Below are 22,710 nucleotides of genomic sequence, written 5' to 3'. Positions count from 1 at the left end.
ATATTCCGAGTGACAAATAGGTTGATGAAAATTAAGGTATGACAATGTTATTACCCTATCCCATTGGAAGGTTTAGAATGCAAATTGTGGGAAATATTCAGCTGAACAGATTACCCACAAAAAAAAGTAAAAAAAAATGAAGAAAAAAAAACGCAAAAAGTAAGTCGTTCAGAACGATGACACGTCATTTATATAGGAAGGAAGGTTACCTTCTATCCTATATTAAGCAATGTAATCGAGTTTTATTTGCAAGATTTCCGTTTTGATTGGGATCTACAATTCAATTTCATTTTAACCGCTTGAAACTCATGTTTCAATTTGCGAAAATTTCAACCAAACTTTATAGGAATTCCAGCCACAATGGGGAGTGTTTGTGTAGTTCAATGAGACGAATACCAAGGTTCTAGAAGAACATGTTAAGACAGCCACAAACGCGGGTGACACCGAAATTGATAAACTCACTCAGTACAGATTGTGTGTGAAATCAACTTGAAGAAAATGTTTTAAAGAAAATTCGGAATTTTGTTTTTGTTAAGTTGCCTTTTTCATATAAACTTCGTAGCCGCTAACGAAATTTGTGTGTCACCGCCTTCGTGATCAACTCAGAGTTGTTCCTTTAACCTGCTCCTTTAGAACCTTGACGAATACAAGGTGTTATCTGAGGGAAGTCGAAAAAATATTTCTCTTGTTCCGCTTCGATCCGGCAATGTCAAAATGAGCGAATTTTCTTTCGTCAAGTTGTCTTCGAACCTCGCTCAATCCAAACTGTATTGTTGATCGTTTATTGATAAAAGTAAGCTTAAAGCTTTGCTCGAGTAGTTTCCCCCTCGGTATAGAGTCAGCCGAGAAATGGAATTAATGGACTATTTGGCAGATAGTATGTCATTATTTCACAACTAGCGAAAAAAACAAGGCATCAGAACAGTCGGAGCGTTTGCTGCGACTTAGCCCCGTACGATCCGTAATCCTATTTCGTCCGTAACCATAATACGTCCGTAGCCGTAATACGCCCGGAACCCTAATACGTCTACAACCCTCTAATGCGTCTGTTACCAAAATGCAAGTCAAGTTGGGCATGGTCAAATTTACTGAAAGTGTTCATTTTTAAAATTGCGCATAGCGCAATTACGAAAGCCCGTACGAAGTACCTCTCAAATAAAACCAACAATTTACGACATTATTTTATAAACCCAAATTTTTTTGCCAACTTTCCATTGGGTATTCAATTACCTCTCAAATAAAACAAAAACTAGCAAAATCGGTTGAGATTTACTCGATTTATGTGCAAAAAGCACTTAGGGCCGAGTAGCGGCCTTAGTCCAAGGGCGCAAATTTGAAACTTTTTTTGCCATCATTCTATTCGGCATTCAATTATCTCTCAAATGAAACAAAAACTAGCAAAATCGGATGAGATTTACTCGATTTATGTGCAAAAAACACTTAGGGCCGAGTAGCGGCCTTAGTCCAAGGGCCCAAATTTTAAACTTTTTTCGCCACGTTCTTTTCGGTATTCAATTACCTTCCATAAAAAACTAAATCTAGCAAAATCGGATGAGATTTACTCGATTTATGTGCAAAAAACACTTAGGGCCGAGTAGCGGCCTTAGTCCAAGGGCCCAAATTTTAAACTTTTTTTGCCATCATTCTATTCGGCATTCAACTATCTCTCAAATGAAACAAAATCTAGCAAAATCGGATGAGATTTACTCGATTTATGTGCAAAAAACACTTAGGGCCGAGTAGCGGCCTTAGTCCAAGGGCCCAAATTTGAAACATTTTTTGCCATCATTCTATTCGGTATTCAATTATCTCTCAAATAAAACAAAATCTAGCAAAATCGGATGAGATTTACTCGATTTATGTGCAAAAAACACTTAGGGCCGAGTAGCGGCCTTAGTCCAAGGGCCCAAATTTGAAACTTTTTTCGCCACGTTCTTTTCGGTATTCAATTACCTTCCATAAAAAACTAAATCTGGCAAAATCGGATGAGATTTACTCGATTTATGTGGAAAAAACACTTAGGGCCGAGTAACGACCTTTGAGCCCTCCCAACAAGCTCGCGTTGCATCCTACACAAAAACAATGTTCAGCAACTTTGTTCTACTCGTCAATACCTTTCATTTGATATATCACAAGCAGCTATTACGTGCGTATTTCGGTAGATATCGTCGAAAGACTGAAAAACACCTATAGGGCCCTAGCTCTGGAAGGGCCGACCCTACCATGCCCATTTTCGAACTTGACCTTACTTTTGTCGATACCAATCGGGGAAAAAAAGAATTTTAAAAAAAGGTTGTGATTTGCTCAAGCTAGAGGGGTCACGGACGGACGGACGGACGGACGGACGGATGGACGGACGGACGGACGGACGGATGGACGGACGGACGGACGGACGGACGGACGGACGGACGGACATTTTTTTTATTGCGGATTCGTCATCTATGAACATAACCAAAAGCTTTGCCCTTACTGTCTGCTTCCAATTCGACGTGTTACAAACGGCATATTAATCTTATAAGCCCCCAGTACTTCGTACGGGGCTAAAAAGTGACAGAAAGTCCATACATTTTCTCTCAATATTTCATTACACGGCTGACTGTTTACTTAGCTTTTGCTCAAAACAAACGTGACATTGAAAACGTGTTTTGGTCCTAGTTTTCATTGACAGATGCAGCGGTCGCGATTTTGAATAGAAAAATTTCTAACTTCATTTGACAGTTTCGAAAATTTCGTCATGAAAAATAGGACCAAAACACGTTTTCAATGCCTCGTTTGTTTTGAGCATTAATGCTTAATTTCCTCTTATGCTGAAAACAAACGAGACATTGAAAACGTGTTTTGGTCCTAGTTTTCATTGACAAATGCAGCAATCGTAATTTTCGATAGAGAAATTTCTAACTTTATTTGACAGTTGCGACAATTTCGTCATGAAAACAAGGACCAAAACATGTTTTGAATGCCTCGTTTGTTTTCAGCATTACGCCGTTTAAGCTGCGAGCGCACTTACACCGTTTAGCTCTCCGTTTACGTTTTAACAATGGAAAGTGGGAGGAGCTTCCATTGTTCACTCGTAAACGGAGTGCTAAACGGCGTAAGTGCGCTCGCAGCCTTACGCTCCATTTGCACTCCGTGTACGTACGTTTTAAACAATAAAAAAGAGGCGTGGTTAGTCTAAACGGAGCGTAAACGTAGTAACAGGAAATTAAGCATGAGACTGGCAGTGCACTTAAAAAAGTGTTCCGTTTTACATCCGTTTACACTCCGTATTGCCTCCGTTTAGAAAAAATAAAATTGAACTCGATTTAATTTTGTCTCCGTTTACTTGACAGTTCGAACTTTCGAAGTTTCTTTTCTCCTTTTGTTCCATTTATTTTACCCATTTGAACGAAATATAATTGATAAACAAAAAAACAGACATTCCACAATAAACATGTTGTTGCAAGTTTTGGTAACATTTAGTGAACGAAAATGAACTTAAAAGGAAAAAAGAAACTTATGTCTTAGAGTCTGTAACAGAGTATCCATCGTTTTGTAGAAAACGCAGAACAAGAAGTAGATTCTTCGTTAGCGGCAAATTTGCCTTTAAGTGTAGGATTCTATAAATATAGTAGTCAACAATCACTTTCATTCCGTCATTTTGTTTTTGGCGGAATGAAAGTGATTATTATACAAAATTGAAAGTAAACAGTCCCAGAGCCCATATCACGGCAGAGTAAAATAAGCCAGTCAGTAGTGGTTCATTTTTGAAGCGTCAATTAAGGGACTTATTACACTGTATTATTCGCCAGAAAAAAAACTACTGGATTATGCAGGACCCTAGTCAAATCAAGCGACCCTGCCTGGTTTACTTTACTCTGCCGTGGCAATATTTTTTTTTGGAAGCCAGGACACCCCAGGGATACATTCAATTAATCTCAAAAGCAATAGTTTGACGAACCAAAGCTGTTTCCCGGGAACCTTACTGTCGAACAACATAAAAAATTAAAAAATTTTCCTTGATGCGTTGTTGTGCCTAATCGAGTCCTTTACGGCTTTAACCGCTAAATATGTCGGTATGTTGTTAACTTCTCCGACTCACTTGACTCACCAATGTTTTGCTGCCGACGACGTGACATGTGTTCCTGATATTCGTGGCATACAAAAACGAGAAACAACAGCCACCACATTGAATTGTTTGAACAATTGGATTTAAGAAAAATGGCTCGTGATGGATGCTGAATAGCAACAACTAATTTCTTTTTTAATAATTTATTCAATTGATCTTATTTGTTTTTTTTTTGCAAAACAAATGTGTACACACACACACACGTGAAGCGATGTATTTCTGGCTGAATGGAAAGTTACCTCGAAATAAATTTAAGAAAAAAAAAACTTTTACAGAGCGGTTTCTTGAGGAACTTTTTTATTGTTGTCATCATCCATCAGACGAGATAAAAATGAATAGTCTCGTTTTCGTATGTTTATTGACCTCGGCTTCGCCTCGGATCAACAAAATTCACACGAAAACTCTACTTTTCAACTTTTATTCCTTGTTAGGTAATGGATGTTACATGCTTTTGAAACCTAAACCAATTTAATTGTTTTCCCTATGTGTGTAATAAGCCATCCTCGACCCAAGGGATTTTTTACTGATTCTGAGCTACAGTGTGTTTTCATTTGGAATTGAAAACAAACTTTCAAATGTTTCGAACCAATGGACGGACGCAGTGTGGTGCTGAAAAGTTTGTGAATTGCAGTATCAATGTTAGCAAAATTAATTTTTCTCACACAAGAATTCATGTGTGAGCCATTTAAAGTTCAATTAATTTGCATCCGGAATGCAAATTTATTCAGACAATTTTCTCGATATAGAACGAGCCTGAAACTAAAACATTTGTACAAGTGGGGTAAAAAAAAACAGCAAACTTGCTGATAGTTTTAGCTGAAATTTTATCGGTTGTTTAAATTTAGGACACGAGAAGCAAATACTGCATTAGTGTTTCTTGTTGCTTTTTAAACAAAATGTGTTCCAATTTATTAGTTCCATTATACTGTACATGGATCACTTACCCATGCCAATACGAGGATGACGTGGACTAAATAAATATCATTTTATTAACTGATCCACACTCGAGCTAAATAAATTATTTTTAGCAATAATCTATAGACTTAGCATTAGCAATACAGTTTTTAACATTCAAAAGTATCGACACATTTCTTATTTCTCCAACTTCTCTCATTTCTCCATAACGAGTATATGGAGAAATGAGAGAAGCAAAATAAGAAATGTATAATGTGTCGATACTTTTGAATGTTAAAAACTGTAAGAAGAAAAAACGTCAAAAATCCACAATCTTTCACAAATCACGGTGAGCTTGAAAAAAGTCTAAATAAAAAAGTCGTTGCATACGAAAATTTTTTATGGATAATGGACTATGCCAATCATCTTTAACCAATGATGCCATTTTAAAGGTCCTCAATAGTGGTGACTTTATCACTATTTTATTTTACCGGAAACATGCACACATTCAAATAAAAGCATTTCCGCCAAAAAATCGTTTTTTAAATTAACGGTCAAAATAATTTCAGTTTTGCGGTGTCACTTACAACTAACTTCACAACAGACATGTCAATAATTTTTGTTTATCTAAATGGCAACATATTTTTGCATGTTTTCTTCACATTTTACCGACTGAATTAGCATGAAACGTTTTGCAGGGAATTTCTAGGCACATAAACTTAAGGAATTTAACACTGAATTGCATGATCGCCACCAAACTACTTTTAAAAATGTGATTTTCACAACACCCACAATGTTTGACTAAATTAATTTGTCTGTAAAATTATTTCGGAAAATTTGTCCTACATTCTGTTTAAAACAGTAGAAAAAGCACACTCAAAACTATTTTCTGGACGAAATTTAAACTGAATCACTAAGTTTTACGCGAAATACTACAAATTTTCGACACAAACTTGTTTGAGATTTAAAATTTACTGTCCCGATTTGACATTTCATCAAAACAAAATTCAGTGAATCAGTCAAAACTGGATGAACTGAGTGAACAATACTACTGAGCCACCAATAATTGGTCCTACTAAAAATGTTATTAAATTGATCAAGAAAGTAACTTTTTTTACTCTATTTTCTTCGGATTTGCGTTTATTTTTGTACAATACGTTAAATATGTTTGATTATATCCATTACTATTGCTTGCCAGTTTACGATTGAGCAAATTCTCAGTGGAAATTCTCAAATGCCTAAAACATTTTGTCGAATATTGTGACGCCAATGTGTTTTTAAACCGTTAGTGTATGCATGTTGCATGTAGCCTTTACAAGCACAATAGCGCGCAAAAAATAGTGTTTATAACGAGCGTGGTAAATTTCTGCCATGGATAGAAGTTTACTGAGGAAAACTGATTCTCACGAGGAGAATCGTGAAAAAATGTGTTTAAAAAAAAGGCCGGACTAGAAATCCCAATTTTACAAACACTATGATAGGTGGAAAGGTGGAAGTATTAGTTGGTCTTCTATCCATGGCAGAAATTTACCACGCTCGTTCTAAACACTATTTTTTGCGCGCTAATGTGGTTGTAAAGGCTACATGCAACATGCATACCCTAACGTTTTAAAAACACATTGGCGTCACAATATTCGACAAAATGTTTTAGGCATTTGAGAATTTCCACTGAGAATTTGCTCAATCGTAAACTGGCAAGCAATAGTAATGGATATAATCAAACATATTTAACGTATTGTACAAAAATAAACGCAAATCCGAAGAAAATAGAGTAAAAAAAGTTACTTTCTTGATCAATTTAATAACATTTTTAGTAGGACCAATTATTGGTGGCTCAGCTCTAATAGCATGGTCTATGCAGTTCGGATAATAGCAAATGAGGTGTCGTTGTAAAGGTAAGACGTGAGGCTATCAAGTGGTGAATGTGGCATCAAAATATATTGATTTTCACAACTCAAAAACTTTCAGTAGGGTTGACAATATTTTCAAATTGACTTTTCTCAAAAAAGTACCGTTAACTTTTTTTGTTAATTATTGATATAAATTCGTCGCATGGTCCTAAATAATTATCCATAAAAAAATTTCGTATGCAACGACTTTCACCGCCCGGCTCACCGTGAAATCTTTCAAAATTATTCCTATACTTCGTCTCGCTATGATGTCTTATTGCTGCTAACTCAAAATGTAAATAAGTGAATTAGTCAGAAGTAGTTCAGTATTATAACCTGAAAGGCGAGGGAGAGATCAACATAGAAATTTGTTCTGCACTCAAAGCACGGTGAGCTTCAAAAAAAAATTTTATTCGACCTCTCGTGGACATGAAATGTTTTTAGTGGTTTTTGTAGAGGACGGCACCACGAGTAAGAATAACATAACAAGAAAATATTTCGATGGGAAAATTGGTAATTAGATCGATTTTTCGTTTTTTTCGAACCTGCGGGAAGCTTCGAAGACTGTTTGGACCTTAATGGTGACTTGTTTGATCACAAAAATATAGTTACTGTTTAGCCTAAGGTCTAAGCTTTACAGCAATACTAATCATGGTATTCATGACTACCAACAAACATCTTTTATGAAGGAAAGACATTCAACTAGGTCGATGTGAATTTTAAGGATGGACTCATCATACGTGGACTACTTTTATTTTATCTTATAAAGTAGTCCTAGTTATTTTACATAATTTGAGGGGTTAATTAAAGGTCGAAAGAAGATTTTTGACTCGAAATAGGTTTTTTTATAAATCTCATCCATTAGTAAATTGCACTATCTCGAGTCAAAAATTAACTAACCTTTCTTTTGTTTCGTTTGTAGTTTCTCCAATAGCCATTCTAAGCTAATTCTGCAACATTTTAGCTGTTTCCACTAAAAAATGAGACATTAAACGAAGAAAATTGGATGGTTGTTCAGGTCTAACAACAAAGATTATATTAGAAAGAAATCCTTCGAACTTTTATTAACTCCTTAATTATGTAAATTAACTAAAAATACTTTTTGAGAGAAAATAAAAGTAATTCAAGTATGATACATCCTTTAAAATTCACATCGACCTAGGTGAATGACTTTCCTTAGGTTCACTTAAAATTCAAATTTTAGGCACACTTCGTTCGATCCCTTCGTTCTGATGGCTTCTCGCGAAATTGCCAAAAATCTAAAATGTACCGTCCACAACAGATACGTAAATAACTATTTCACCAGAGCTTACTTGATTGTTGTGAATGCGAGATTTCTTTCAACTTTACAATTAAATGGAGAAGAAAAGCTGTTGAACCAAACTCACAATGCTAAATTAAACCATTAGTGCCACACAATTTCTTTTTAATTAATTTGAGTGACGAAACCGGTAGGAATTATAGGAAATTAGTTTCATACGACCACGAACACATGGTACAGATGCAGTAAGCAAGATCGGCACTAATTCCAACAGCTCTAGCTCACGATGTACACGGAATGGATTTTCAGGCCATGTCAACCTGAAACCTGATTCGACCTGAACCTGATCTGATAGATTTTGACCTGACCTCATTTGACCTGAACCTGAAAATCGAAAATCTGATCTGAATTTTTTTTTGACCTGACCAGACCTGTTTTACCAATTTCAGATCTTTTCTGTTTTATTTGCAGACATAGGGTTGCTACTTTCACAAAACATTTCGGAGTCGTTATATTCATAAATGACGTCACGGTTTTTCAGTGTCGTCATCAGTCTGAAATCAGTAATAGCTCAACAAGAATGAACTTTTTTAGGTGAATAGTCCTACCCCCCAAATACACCACCTGACTTGGAAAAGAGCGAGTTATTAGAGATTTAAATCTGATGACAGCATTGACACGTTATTTATTATGTACGACCCCTTAAGGGCATATTGCGTTTGATAGCATTTCATTTGTTCACAAACTTCCGGCGAAACTCCTTATACATAAATTTCATTAAATTTTGACTGATAAATTTCTTCTTTCCTCCTTATGTTCACCCTTAACTCCTCAATATGTCCAAATTTTTGACTTCGAGGCCTGTGAACTTTCAAGCACAATCGCCAAATATTCTCTTCGGAGTGCCTGAAGAAAAATTGTAAAATTTGAACCGGATCCGATGAAACGGATCATTGCCTCGTTCGGGTAAATGGTCGATTAATTTACCTTTTGCATAGAGACAATCCATGAAACGAAATTTAACAAAAAAAAAAATGTTTTCAATTTTATTGGAACGAAGAACAAACATACTTCTTCTCTACAAACAACATTAAAATTTGCCAGTGCGTGCTTTGAAACCAACTGATTAAATAAAATATTTGTTTTGGCATTAAAGGTTTATATTTCCATTTTAACGAAACAATTGACTAAATATTGAACGAAAAAAAAAATGATGAAAATAACAATTTTCGCAGTCAAAATTTGTTTCCAATAAAACGTAAACTGCCGAGATCTGAATTTCAGTTTTTCGTCTGGATTTGTCACATTCGGAGTGAAAAAAGATGAAAGTTCTTGTCCTGCTTTTCGTAGGTATGTATCGATTTTCGTACAAATTAATTGCCTAACTTCTAAGTGTTGTGTTGCTTGATGCATCCAAATTGGAACGCTATGTTTCGGTCTAATTGTCCCAGTGAAACAACTGGATATTTTTGCATTTTCATTTAGGAATTTATATAAAACAGGAAATAAATTTGCGAAAACTAGCTATCGATCGGAAATAAACAATCAAAACGATCATTCAAATATTTGGCTTCATACTTTATAAGAGATTATGTCCTTGCTTGGGTTGTATTGCCTAGTGGGAGGTATGTAACAGAAGCGATCTAATAACGATTGTCAGTTTCGTCCCATAATCGTAATCGAGTCGTAATTGTCTGTCAAGTGCTTTACTCTAGGACACGTCATACTTATTAATCGATTACGTATCAATGAGCGAAACGAAGGAAAATGGATACGAGGGTGATTGTGTCCGTGGGCGAGGGACATGAGTAAATCTATTTTCCATCATAATCACATAAACACACTTTTTAACTTGACAAATAGTGTTCAATTCTATCTCCGTAGGGAAACACTGGGCCTAGTAATAGTTATTTGGTAACCAAGGGAAGAGAATTCCAACAAGTACGAAGTTTTGCGGCTATAGCGGAGCGAGGATTTCCTATTTTCTCCCAAAGGTGGTCACAAAGTTTTCCATATGTACGACGTGTTATTAACTGTTTTTCTTCACGAAACAAAAACATGAATCTGTTATATCGTTTTCTCAAAACAAAAATAAAGGTGACAGTTCGGTGTAGAAAATGTCTATTTTCTTCCCTGTCAAAACATTTGCTCATCCGAACTGTCATCAGATGAAGCGTCAACAAAACAATTTCATGGCCTTTTTAGGGGAGAAAAATTTGGTGTTCGATCTGTAGCTTTCCGGATTTGTTAATCTGATGTACGAAGCGATCTTGTGACATAAAATTAAATGCTAGACCATATTAAGACAAATGAACATTCAATTTTCAAAAATATTTCTCGATTGACTAGAGCACTAAAAGTCAAGAATTCTTCTGCCCAAATTTACTTATGTGCGTATATTTCTGTGCGATACGGGTACATGGGTAGATTGATAAGAATTGTCGATTTCCGTGTGACATACTCAAATCAAGATCGAGTAAAGCTTGTGGTGTTCGCCTACGAAATTGTAACTTAAGTTTAACTGTCACCCGTTCTATTGTTACAAAATATACTTTGGATGCATGTAGTACATTTCTATGCTAGAACTTCGTTGTTAGTGTACTTTGTCAAGTTTTTATTCTCGTCATTTCAGCTCTTTGCTGCGTAGCTGCTATTAACGCAACAACGTTAGACACAAAGTCTATCAAGAAATATGACGCAACAATTAAAGTAAATGTTTCTGCCAAGAAAGATAAGAAAAATCAAAAAGATTCCGAAGGTGACGAAGGGGAAGTCGAAAACGATTGTACATGTAACGACAGGGAAAATGATAAAAAAGTAAAAAAGGAAAAGGACCAGAAGATCAAGGAAAAGAAGCGCAATGGAAGTAATGGAAGCGATAGCAATGAAAGTGGAAGCAATGAAACCAAGGAGAAAAAAGTGAAAAAGGAAAAGGAACAGAAGGCCAAGGAAAATAAGCGCAATGGAAGCGACAGCAATGAAAGTGGAAGTAATGAAACCAAGGAGAAAAAAGTGAAAAAGGAAAAGGAACAGAAGGTCAAGGAAAAGGAGCGCAATGGAAGCGATAGCAATGAAAGTGGAAGCAATGAAACTAAAGACAGAAAAGGAAGCCGTGATAACAAAAATCAAAAGAAAAATAACGGTGGACGCAAAGGTGACAGTAGCGAAGAAGATTGCAGCGATTCAAGAGAAGGCAAAGTTAAGAAGATTCGGAAGGATAAAAATCAGGGCGGTAATAAACCATGTGGAAAACCTTCACAACCAACCTGCAATACCGTTTGTACATTGATTGCCGCTCCATTGTGCGCCTCGCCGGATGGATGTGAAGGAGAACCAAAGACGTTTGACAATGAATGTCTCCTTGATGTATACAATTGTCAAAATCCGACAGCCAGTGAGTTACCGAAACTACCCAATCTCAGGGCTCCTCATCAAATTTGCCCTTTTCAAATAATTTACAGAATACAAGAAAACGTCGGACGGTGCCTGCAAGCCAGTTTGCCCTCAAGCCTGCACTTTTGATCTCAGGCCAGTCTGTGCACTTCCGGACGGTTGGTGTGCCGAACCACAAACATTCAGCAATCCATGCCAGCTATCCGTTTATAACTGCGAAAATCCAGCTAACAGTAAGCCTCTCTGCTTCGAAACGATTAAAGATTTTAACATTCCTCCCTTCAGCTTACAAATTCTTCCACGATGGTGACTGCTTAACTACACCAGCACCTGAACCAGAATGTGGCCTAATAGACTGTCCCCAAGATGTGTCACCATTTTGTGCTATTCCAACCGGTTTTTGCGGACAACCACAAACATTCAACAATAGATGCTACTTGGAAGTGTACAACTGCTTCAATCCGGATGAACGTAAGTGTTGTCTTCACACCTCTCCATTGCGCTTAATCCCATTCATGCGTCAATCTAGAATACGAGTACTTCCACGAAGGTGAATGTCTGACGACGCCAGCTCCTGAGCCAGAATGTGGCTTAATAGACTGTCCCCAAGATGAGTCACCTTTTTGTGCTCTTCCATCCGGTTTCTGCGGAGAGCCGAAAACGTTCAACAATAAATGCTATTTGGAAGTGTACAATTGCTTCAATCCTGATGAACGTAAGTGACCCCCTCATCTGCTTCATTGTGCCAATATCAATCCCATTCCTGCATCCACTTAGAATACGAATACTTCCACGACGGGGAATGTTTGACGACACCAGCTCCTGAGCCAGAATGTGTTGAAACGGCCTGTCCCGATGATAATAACAAAATCTGCGGCCTTCCCGACGGTTTCTGCGGAGAGCCGAAGACATTTGTGAATGACTGTTACATGAAAGTGTACAACACTTTCAATTCCGACGAACGTGAGTTACTGTGCACGACGTATCCAGTTCGCTAGTAACACATTTCCCATCTTCCAATTAGAATACAAGTACTTCCATGACGGTGAATGTCTTACTACACCAGAACCGGAACCAAACTGTGCTGCAATATCCTGCTCCAATGAAGGTCCAGCAATTTGTGGTCTTCCAGATGGAGTCTGTGGACCGCCTCAAACATTCACAAATGGCTGCAACTTAGAAGTCTACAACTGTTTCAACCCCGACGCGAGTAAGTACTGGTCTTCCACATTTCGGGCCAACCTACTCTTCACTTCTTGACATAAGCCTAAACTATCCGACGTCTTTTTTAGAATACAAGTACTTCCACGACGGTGAATGTATTGAACAACCAAAAGAATGTCCCACCGTGTGCCCTTACAATTATGACCCAATCTGTGCTGCTGGACAAAGTGGAAACGTGCAAACGTTTCCCAATGAATGCACTTTAGAATCACAAAACTGTCTCAACGAAAACGACCGTAAGTTCAGTCGTTGCACTTGCAAGATCACTCAAACTGATTAACTGTTCTCTAGAATACACTGTCGTCCATGCGGGAGAGTGTGACGAGTGTGCTGACATTAAATGTAATAAGATCGGTCAACCTATATGCGCGTCAAACAGTGAAGGGACTCAGCAATCATTTGGCAATCCTTGTATGTTACAACAACACAATTGCGAGAACTGCAACGACAGTAAGTGCACCGCGTGACTATTATCGGTGGGAAAAATGTATTTTCTATCCCGCCACTACAGGATACGAATATTCATATGATGGCAGTTGCATCGAAGAACCGAAATGTCCAACCGTTTGCCCCTTCAATTATGTCCCAATCTGTGCTGCTGGACAAAGTGGAAATATTCAAACGTTTTCCAACGGCTGCGCTGTGGCATCGCATAATTGTTTGAACGAAAACGACCGTAAGTTCCGTCAGGTCACTCAAACTCAAACTCTAATTAACTGTTCCCTAGAATACACTGTCATCCATGATGGAGAGTGTGACGAGTGTGCTGACATTAAATGCAATAAGATCGGTCAACCTATCTGCGCCACGAATAGTCAGGGGGCTCAGCAGACTTTTGGAAATCCTTGTATGTTACAACAGCACAATCGCGATAACTGTCACGACAGTAAGTGCCCCACGTGATAAACATGAAACCACAGAATTTAAATGATTTTTCTCCAATCTAAAGAGTTCGAGTATTCGTATGATGGCAGTTGCATTGAACCGGTCATATGTACGAAAGAGTATGCACCTGTTTGTGCAATCAGTCCCACATTGGGTTCCAGGACATTCTCCAACAAATGTGAACGAGATGCTTACATAAGCCAGAATCCAGCTGATGGTTCGTATATGAGTGTGTATATGAGTACCGAGTTGAGCCATTAACCGAATTCATAACAGGATATGTTGCCGCTCATGACGGAGAATGTAAACCGGTATGCAGATTGGGATGTCCAAGAATTTACCGTCCACAGTGCGGAATCAATAGCAATGGAGAAGAGAAAGAGTTTAGCAACGAGTGCGAGTACGAGAAATACAATTGCTTGAATCCAAACGATCGTAAGGACCATGATCATCTCTGCATTGTATGCACTTTCGCCACTAAAACATTCCCACCTCTTGCAGAATACACCATAGCATACGAAGGTAGATGTAACCAATGCGCCGTTGCTTGCATTGAAATCTATGATCCTGTATGCACTACTGATGGGGAAGGAAACGAAAAAACCTGGGGAAATCGATGCGAATTGGAGAGCTACAACTGCCGATACCCCAATGACCGTGAGTTCGACTGAAGTAGCATCGATTTCCGGACAAAATTTCGAAATTTGTTTTCGATTTCAGAATACAGCGTAGCGTACGCCGGTGAATGCAACCAATGCAACGTTGCCTGCCTTGCAAACTACGACCCCGTCTGCGCGTACGATTCTAATGGAAATGAAAAAACCTATTCGAATCAATGCGAATTGGAGAGCTACAACTGCCGATATCCTTTCAATAGTAAGTGTAGCGTTGCTGGACTGAAGTGCTGATTTAATTGTGTACACAAAAATTCCAGCATACTCAATCAAATACAATGGAGAATGTAACAACTGCCAAGTCGCATGTCCTAGACTCTATGCTCCAGTGTGCACCTATGATTCACTAGGACAGGAAAGATTGTTCTCGAATCAGTGCGAATTGGACAGCTACAATTGCCGATACCCGAATGATCGTATGTTGAATTGAATTGAACATGGTTTCGGTCGACTGCACTCTAAATTCATATTCTTTGCTATATAGAATGCACGGTAGCCTACAACGGAGAATGCAACAACTGCCGACTTGGATGTCCGAAAATTTATGCGCCAGTATGTACGGTAGATTCGAAAGGCAACGAAAGACAATTCGGAAACCAATGCGAATTGGAGAGTTACAATTGCGTGAACAAGAACGATCGTACGTTCAGTTGAATGAACTTATGGACAATAGGGTTTCCAATTGACACACTTTTCGAAACATTTCAGAATGCAGTCTGTCGTACGAGGGTGAATGTCATGAATGTAACTTCGGCTGTCCGGACGTGTATGATCCAGTGTGTTCCGTAGACGCTGGAGGAAACGAAAAAACCTTTTCGAATCAATGCGACTTCGACAACTACAATTGTCGATATCCGTACAGTTGTAAGACAATCTCGTTACAGAAATTTGCGATCGGAAAAATCATTTTTTTCTTCTTCAAATTTAGCATTGACTGTGTCCTATGCTGGCGAATGCCACAACTGTCTTACCATGTGTCTAGCCATCTATAAGCCTGTGTGTGCTAAAGATAGTTCCGGAACTGAGCAAACTTATTCGAATCAATGCGAATTGGACGGCTACAATTGCCGTTATCCCTACAATCGTAAGACAAATTTCCCAATTTTCTTTTCTTCACTGGAATGAAACCAAACATTTTCCATTAACGCTACAGCATACGCTGTGCAGTACGAAGGCGAATGTAAAAAGCCATGCGTAGACAATTGTCCAGCTGATTGTAATCCAGTTTGTGCATCGTCAAACGGCGACTGCAAAAACAGCGACGCCCGAACCTTTGCGAATCAATGTCAACTGGATTCGTATAACTGCCACAATCCCACTAAACGTAAGATCACTTTCTCAATAAATTTGGGTGGAAACGTCTTCACATCATAATCTCAAAATGCTTTCGATGTCCAATGAGCTAAGTCTTCTTGTTCGTATTCTAGCACTCACCAAGGCAGCCGATGGAGAGTGCCCAGTCGAATGCAAACGATTGAAGTGTCCAAATAAAGAGAGCTGGATCTGTGCCACATCCAGCGATCCCAAGGTGAAACCATCCTCGTTCTACAACGACTGTGAACGTGTACTTCACAATTGTAACAATCCTAAAAACAGTAAGTCCTTCCGTAAAGCTCCGGTGACTCGTGAGATTTTTGTCTAATTTCCATTTCCATCTTTAGAGTTCTACTACTCACGCGATGGTCAGTGCGACAGTGGATGCTAAATGAACGTAGATTTTGTAGAAGCAGCTCATTATATCTATTCCAACATAGATCGATTCGAATTTGTTTTGTTTTGTGTTCAAATCAATAAATTCCTTATACCGCTGCATCAACTTCTGCTGTTTATTTTTTCCGAAAATTTTCCCTCAACAGGCTCTTTAGGTCACATGTTTAACACGACTTCCAAACCTCGCCTCGAAGTATGCAAAGGAAAGTAAGTAACTCAATTGACACCTCGCCTGAATGTAGGCTAGACAAATGCATCGTATTTGGATTACTGCATACGAGTCACTAAGCGTGTACATCTTGGCAGCCACCAAACACTTTGCTACTACCCAAATTGTGAAGCTTAAGTCAACTTTAGGACGTTACCAATGCGATATAATCGCTAGCCAAATTCGTGTGGAATTGACTGCCGATGAGAATATAACCCAAATCATTTTTGTGGATGGCTACAGTACGTAGCCAATGAGCTACTACTTTACCAAATAATTTAGAATTCCCAGAATTTCCCAGAATAGAGAGGAAACTATGATTTACCTGACTTACAAGTTCAAACTTGCGATACTTCTACATAAAGACGGTAGAGAGATGGCGTATTTCTTGCCTGCTTCATGAATAAAAATGAAATTCACTTCGCTCAGGCAAAGTTCACATTCGTTGGAATTTTCTTTTTTCTTTCACTCCACGTCGAATAAAAATTAGTTTTCTCTTTTTGAAATCCGTTGAAAATTACCCAAGTTGTCGTGTTACATAACAATGGGACAATTATTCTGTTGGGAATATGTTTAAGACCACCAAGTCCGTTATAGACCTCCTTCAATCTTAACCATTGCGTAATCGAACCTAAACTAATTCCTCATCAAACCATAAAAAAAAGTTTTGGAAATCCCAAGGGGCAAACCACTCAAACCATCTGCCACTTGTGACGCAAATCTATTTTTGTAAAATTTTCTTTCACAAATTTTTTGTTGATGAAACTTTTGCGTACGGCGCACAAAGCGTCACCCTCAGCAATATCAGTTATTTTGTAAGTAAGATAAAGGACTTGCGTCACATTTACCCTTTAAGGGTTTTTTGATCATCTTTATACTCGGGGGCAATGAGTTATAGGTCGAAACTCCGCTGTCAAAAAATGATCGCATCTGAAAAAGACTTCCGATGAAGGATAAATTAGTGTGCTATTCGCATAAATTGTTTCTTTGAACTGGCCGGGCCTACCCAGAATCCTAAAATTCAAAATTTGCACCCCTGCATCGAAAACTTCAACCGGATGTAGATGGCGCAAGAGGTTACTTTTTCAAAGTCTCCTAATCGTTTTGGAATCCCCATGGTAAAAAATTCACGCTTTTATACCAAAATGCACGAAAAAATGTCTTCTGTTCAACTAGTGAATGGTTTATCGGTACTATAGTCAGAAACATCGACATTGCCGAAATGAAAGACAAAAAGTCGGTGAAGATGGTGTTCCAGTGGAAGCCATGAAACTATTATTGGGTGCAATAACAACTTTGTTTAATCAATGTCTCCAATGGGAAGAAGTACCAGAAGCATGGGAAAATGCAGTGATTACATTGCTGCATAAAAAAGGAGACAAAACAAAGTTGGAAAACTATCGACCCATAAGTCTCTTATCAACACTGTACAAGTTATTCATGAAAATCATTACGAAGAGGAACACCAAGAAGCTCGACTTCTACCAACCTGTTGAACAAGCTGCATTTAGATCAGGATTCAGCACAAACGACCACATACATGTTATGAGAACGCTAATTGAGAAATGCAATGAATACAAGATTGCTGTGGTCTTGATATTCATAGACTTTGAAAAAGCTTTTGATTCAGTGGAAACATGGTCGATATTGGACTCATTAGACGAGTGCAGAGTAGACTCAAGATACTCCAACACAATTCGATACGTCTATAAAAACGCTACGTCGTGTATGAAACTCCATAAAAGCAATGAAAGCCTAGAACAGGTATGGTCGATCGGCGAATTCGTCTTAAACGCACTCACATTTTATGTCAAAATAATATGAAAATGAGTGCGTTTAAGTATGAAAATCAAATTTTTATGTCCTCCGGGCGGACAATAGACCATACCTGTTTTACACTTTCATTGCATAAAAGCACGGAAAAATTCAGAATTGGCATAGGTGTACGACAGGCTGACACCATTATCACATAAATTATTCACATCGGTTCTGGAGAGTATTTTTAAGAAATTAGACTGGAGTGAAATGGGGATCAACGTAAATGGAGAGTACCTGAGTAATCTCCGTTTCGCAGATTATATCTCCCTGATGGATGGCAGCTGATCTAGACCAGGCGCAAATTATGTTGCAACAGTTGAATGAGGAGTCAAACAAAGTCGGTCTCAAGATGAATTTGTCGAAAACGAAAATCATGACAAACATTGACGACGACAGAGACATTAAAATTGGTGATACTGTCATTGAACGAGTCGACAGTTATGTGTACCTAGGTCATAAATTAAAGTTGGGTCTAGACAACCAAACTGCAGAAATAAAACGTAGAATTGGTCTTGCATTGGCAGCGTTCGGAAAACTCAGGCTAATTTTCAAAAGCAAAATGAACAATAGTCTGAAAGTGTTCGATACGTGCGTCCATCCTGTGCTTACATATGGAGCGGAAACGTTAACGTTAACAAAAGCTTCCGAAAATAAATTAAGAGTGGCACAAAGAGCCATGGAACGGAGTATGCTTGGAATTACGCTCAGAGATAGATTGACAAATCAATGGATTCGACAACAAACAAAAGTCGTTGATGTCATGGAGAGAATAGCATCTTTAAAGTGGAGCTGGGCGGGACATATAGCAAGAAGGACGGACGAACGTTGGACCAAAAAGATCATGAACTGGAGACCACCTAAAACTTGACCTAGAGGTAGACCACCAGAGGGATGGAATCATGTCCGGAGCGATAGCGGAGGACTTGACGCAGTCTAACTCCCAAAATAAGAACGAAGAAAATTTTTTGAGACGCGGCAACTATATATAGCCGAACATTTCAGTTTCTACCCTTTGGTTTATATCACCACAAAACATATTCTTTCATATTATCGCTTCAAATACGAGCAAAACGAGCTATCACTCGACTATGTAGGTTTAAAATTACCGGAGATACATCGTTTTGAAATTGGTCACTTTTCATACAAAATACACCAAATTGACTTTTCCCAAACAATCAAAATCTTTCAACTTACTCTGTATGTTTCTATCTATCTATCTATCTATCTATCTATCTATCGACGGTCGATCTCGGAAACTAGTCAGGAACCTCAGGGTGGGCATAAAAATGAAAATGTGATACGCCATTACCCCAGGAAAAACCAGAATTTTGTTTTATTGGCCTCGAAGTGGTTTCTGAGTGTGGTTTTCGAGGGTCGGGAACGCGTTTTCGGCTGTAGCTTAGCTGTATTGAAACCTACAGAGGCGTGCGACCCATCAAATGAAAGGTATTCGTAACACGATTCGAACAAAAAAATAATTTAAAAAATCGGGGCAGATTCGTTTGAGCTAGAGTGATTAGAGTAACCAAATTTTGAGCTACTCGAGCGTAGGATGAAAGGACTAATATTTTTTTGGGTTATGAAAGATAGAGAGTTACTTTCTTCGGCAAAGTCTCAGAGTTTTACGGGCATATGTGAAAAATGTCGAAAGTTGGAAATGGGTGGGTCAATTGGGGTTTTGTAGATATTTCTTGAATGGAGGCGGAGAGAGAATTACTTTCGTCAAATTTTCGAATTTCGTCAAATTTTCGAATTTCGTCAAATTTTCGATTTTCGTGAAATTTTCGATTTTCGTGAAATTTTCGATTTTCGTGAAATTTTCGATTTTCGTGAAATTTTCGATTTTCGTGAAATTTTCGATTTTCGTCAAATTTTCGAATTTCGTGAAATTTTCGATTTTCGTCAAATTTTCGAATTTTGTCAAATTTTCGATTTTCGTCAAATTTTCGAATTTCGTCAAATTTTCGAATTTCGTCAAATTTTCGAATTTTGTCAAATTTTCGATTTTCGTCAAATTTTCGAATTTCGTCAAATTTTCGAATTTCGTCAAATTTTCGAATTTCGTCAAATTTTCGAATTTCTGTTATAAACTGTTATAAAAAGCAGAGTTCTAAAACTTCTAAAACGACTGATATCCCAACAAAAATCTCTTCGAGAAAAGTGTGACGCAGTCTTTGAAGTACAATTTCTAAAATGAATGATATCGCTAGAGTTGACGCTTTCAGCTTCGTTACGCAAAAATTAAATTTTACACCCAATTTTAGTTCAAACAAGTTGGCTTCGTTTTTCTCATCATCTGCCAAATAATTTTTACAAAAAAAAAATTTAGACTGGAAACAACCAAAATTTTACCCAAAAAATCTGCGTCGCAAAGTGGCAAATGTTCAGGAACAGACCAGCAAGAAAATTTATCTGCCACATGCGACGCAGATTTTTTTGGTAAAATTTTGGTTGTTTCCGGTCAAATTTTTTTTGGTAAAATAATGGTATAAAGAGAATTGCAGGCGCAAATTGGCAACAAGTTGCAACTAATCGTTCGGAATGGAAGAGAATTGGGGAGGCGTATGTCCAGCAGTGGACAGAAACAGGCTGAGAAAGAAGAAGAAGAAGATCGACATCGCTCTAATGGTTTACAAATCCAATTTATACAAAATTTCGACAGATGTTTACCTGACGTCAACTCTGATTTTTCATAACTTTTCCGAATATTTAACAAAATTCATATCTTTAATGATGAGTGTACTTATTTATGACGACATAATTTAATCAAATTATCTCTCTTGGCAATATTAAACATAGCGACACTAACTTGCTGAAATAAAATAAATAATTGACCGTTGGTGCTTCGTGCTGATCACATCTCACATAAAGTTATGTGTACCGTTATCTTATCTGGGTGTCATTTCGATAGTCGATGAGATTGCAGAAATAATTGAACCAAATGATGAAATATCTTCAGTTTCAATTGCGGCGAAAATGCTAACAGAAGCAAATGTTAAACATTTCCTGGAGAACGTACTGGAATTCGAACATTGGAGTACGGTTCTCAGCGACAGCAAACACATTTTTTTATTTAAAATCGTTTCGAAGTTTGGGACTCACCTTCACTATGAGGTAAACCGCTGTGATCCGCTGTGCAATTCAATGAACAAATTCATTTTATTCGAACAGAACATCACATGGGGTGCAATGGAGACTAGTGAACGGAAATTGCCCAAAGTCCCCGACATAGTCTCACACACCATAGACACACATGGCGGCGCATGTGTTCATTTGAATTACTTTCTAAAATTGCTGCTCGACTTTCTTGGATTTCGCGTCGATGTCTTTTCATCAGAAGTTCTTGCGAACGGGCTTCCGAACAACCATCTCGTTTTAGTTGTACAAATCGACTCTGTTCTGGCTGCATCAGGAGATCGGTTTCTGGTCGACGTTGGAATGGGTCGTCCAATTACGTGTCCGATAAATTTAAACGATTTACCACATCGTGGCAGAGCAGGTGGATTTGATTTCGAAGTTCGATTTAATGAACAAAGCCAGCTGCATGAGCGGATACTGTATGCTGGCTGTGCGATTAAAGGGGAATTAGTGAGACCATCAAATCACTCGAAAATTTGCTAAAATTGAAAAAAAAAATTTCAGGAACCTCAAACTGACAAGATGGTTGAAGTCTCCTACAACCTACAAAAACCAAAACAACTTAGTGATTTCGATGAGGAATTTACGATAATATTTACAGATCGGACAGACTATTTTTTCTGTAACACAATCTTCCTATACAAATTCGTGTCCATAAAAACCGCAACGGAATTCGAATTTGTGAGTTTTCGAGGTAGAACCTTTGTTCATGGATCTCGCGACGAGCGAACGGAGAGAAAATTTAAAACTTATGCGGAAATGGCCGATGATATTATGAACTGGTTTCCGAAAATTAATGAGTCCACTTTACGCAAAGCTTTGTCAAATTATGATTTGAAAAGGTTAAGTAAAGCGGCTACAAAATCGTAATACAGAATTCGTAGCAAAACGTTTTTAGACCCGTACGAAGTACTGGGGTCTTATAGGTTTACGCATACGTTTGTAACACGTCGAATTGGACGCCCTGAGTAAGGGGAAACCTATTGTGGTTGTCTAGAGATGCCAAATCCGCGAAAAAAAAAATGTCCGTCTGTCCGTCTGTCCGTCTGTCTGTCTGCACGATAACTTGAGTAAAACGCATCCGATTTTGAAAATTCTTTTTTTTCCCCGTTTGGTAATGTCAAAAGACAGGCTGAGTTCGAAGATGATTGATTTTGGATCGACCCCTCCCGAGCTGTGGCCCAATAAGTGCTTTACGGTTTTTCGAAGATATCTCCGGACATTTAAACGTTAAACTTGTAAGTGATACGTCAAATAAAAGGTATTTACAATACCGATCGACAAAAAAAAAGTTTATGGAAATCGGATGACCGACTCGTGAGTTAGACCCCTTGGTGTGGAACAGGCACAGGGCGGCAAGCAGTTTTTGCTTGTAGGTCGGCCACATTTGAACATATTTCGTCTGTTTTAGCTTTATTAGATAGGTATTGACCGTACCAATCAGGGAAAATTTTTTTTATGAAATTATGTTCTCCGGAGCGTGAGCTAGGTCTCTTGGAGTGAGCTCTTAT

At 38.1% G+C, this 22,710-nt stretch overlaps 1 protein-coding gene across 8 annotated transcripts; it reads left to right on the top strand.

Annotated features, from left to right (window-relative positions):
* The first annotated feature begins 9,370 nt into the window (after positions 1-9,370).
* Positions 9,371-14,058, top strand: LOC119067825. Of its 8 annotated transcripts, none has more exons than XM_037170990.1 (14): positions 9,371-9,499; positions 10,782-11,092; positions 11,186-11,543; positions 11,611-11,775; positions 11,828-12,013; positions 12,072-12,257; positions 12,320-12,505; positions 12,567-12,752; positions 12,835-13,002; positions 13,058-13,216; positions 13,278-13,442; positions 13,494-13,656; positions 13,718-13,868; positions 13,928-14,058. In XM_037170990.1, exons 1-13 carry the CDS (start codon positions 9,472-9,474, stop codon positions 13,848-13,850), a joined length of 2,394 nt encoding a protein of 797 aa, XP_037026885.1. In that variant the 5' UTR covers positions 9,371-9,471; the 3' UTR covers positions 13,851-13,868; positions 13,928-14,058. The 8 variants fall into 8 exon arrangements, with proteins under 8 accessions (XP_037026885.1, XP_037026886.1, XP_037026884.1 ...); XM_037170991.1 differs by having other exon boundaries at positions 10,782-11,133; positions 11,242-11,543; XM_037170989.1 differs by having other exon boundaries at positions 10,782-11,543.
* Positions 14,059-22,710: the final 8,652 nt, after the last annotated feature.

The sequence above is a fragment of the Bradysia coprophila genome, assembly GCF_014529535.1.
Source record: "Bradysia coprophila strain Holo2 chromosome X unlocalized genomic scaffold, BU_Bcop_v1 contig_128, whole genome shotgun sequence".
In the NCBI taxonomy this organism is placed as follows: domain Eukaryota; kingdom Metazoa; phylum Arthropoda; class Insecta; order Diptera; family Sciaridae; genus Bradysia; species Bradysia coprophila.
The sequence above is the reverse complement of the archived record's forward strand: the minus strand, read 5'-3'. Positions and strand labels throughout refer to the sequence as shown.

Bases quoted from the DNA above. Each gene is read 5' to 3' on its own strand.
- LOC119067825 (XM_037170989.1), top strand. From the start codon at position 9,472: ATGAAAGTTCTTGTCCTGCTTTTCGTAG. The intron at 12,753-12,834 runs GTAAGTACTGGT...CGTCTTTTTTAG, and splicing joins CTGTTTCAACCCCGACGCGA to AATACAAGTACTTCCACGAC. The intron at 13,003-13,057 runs GTAAGTTCAGTC...ACTGTTCTCTAG, and splicing joins CTGTCTCAACGAAAACGACC to AATACACTGTCGTCCATGCG.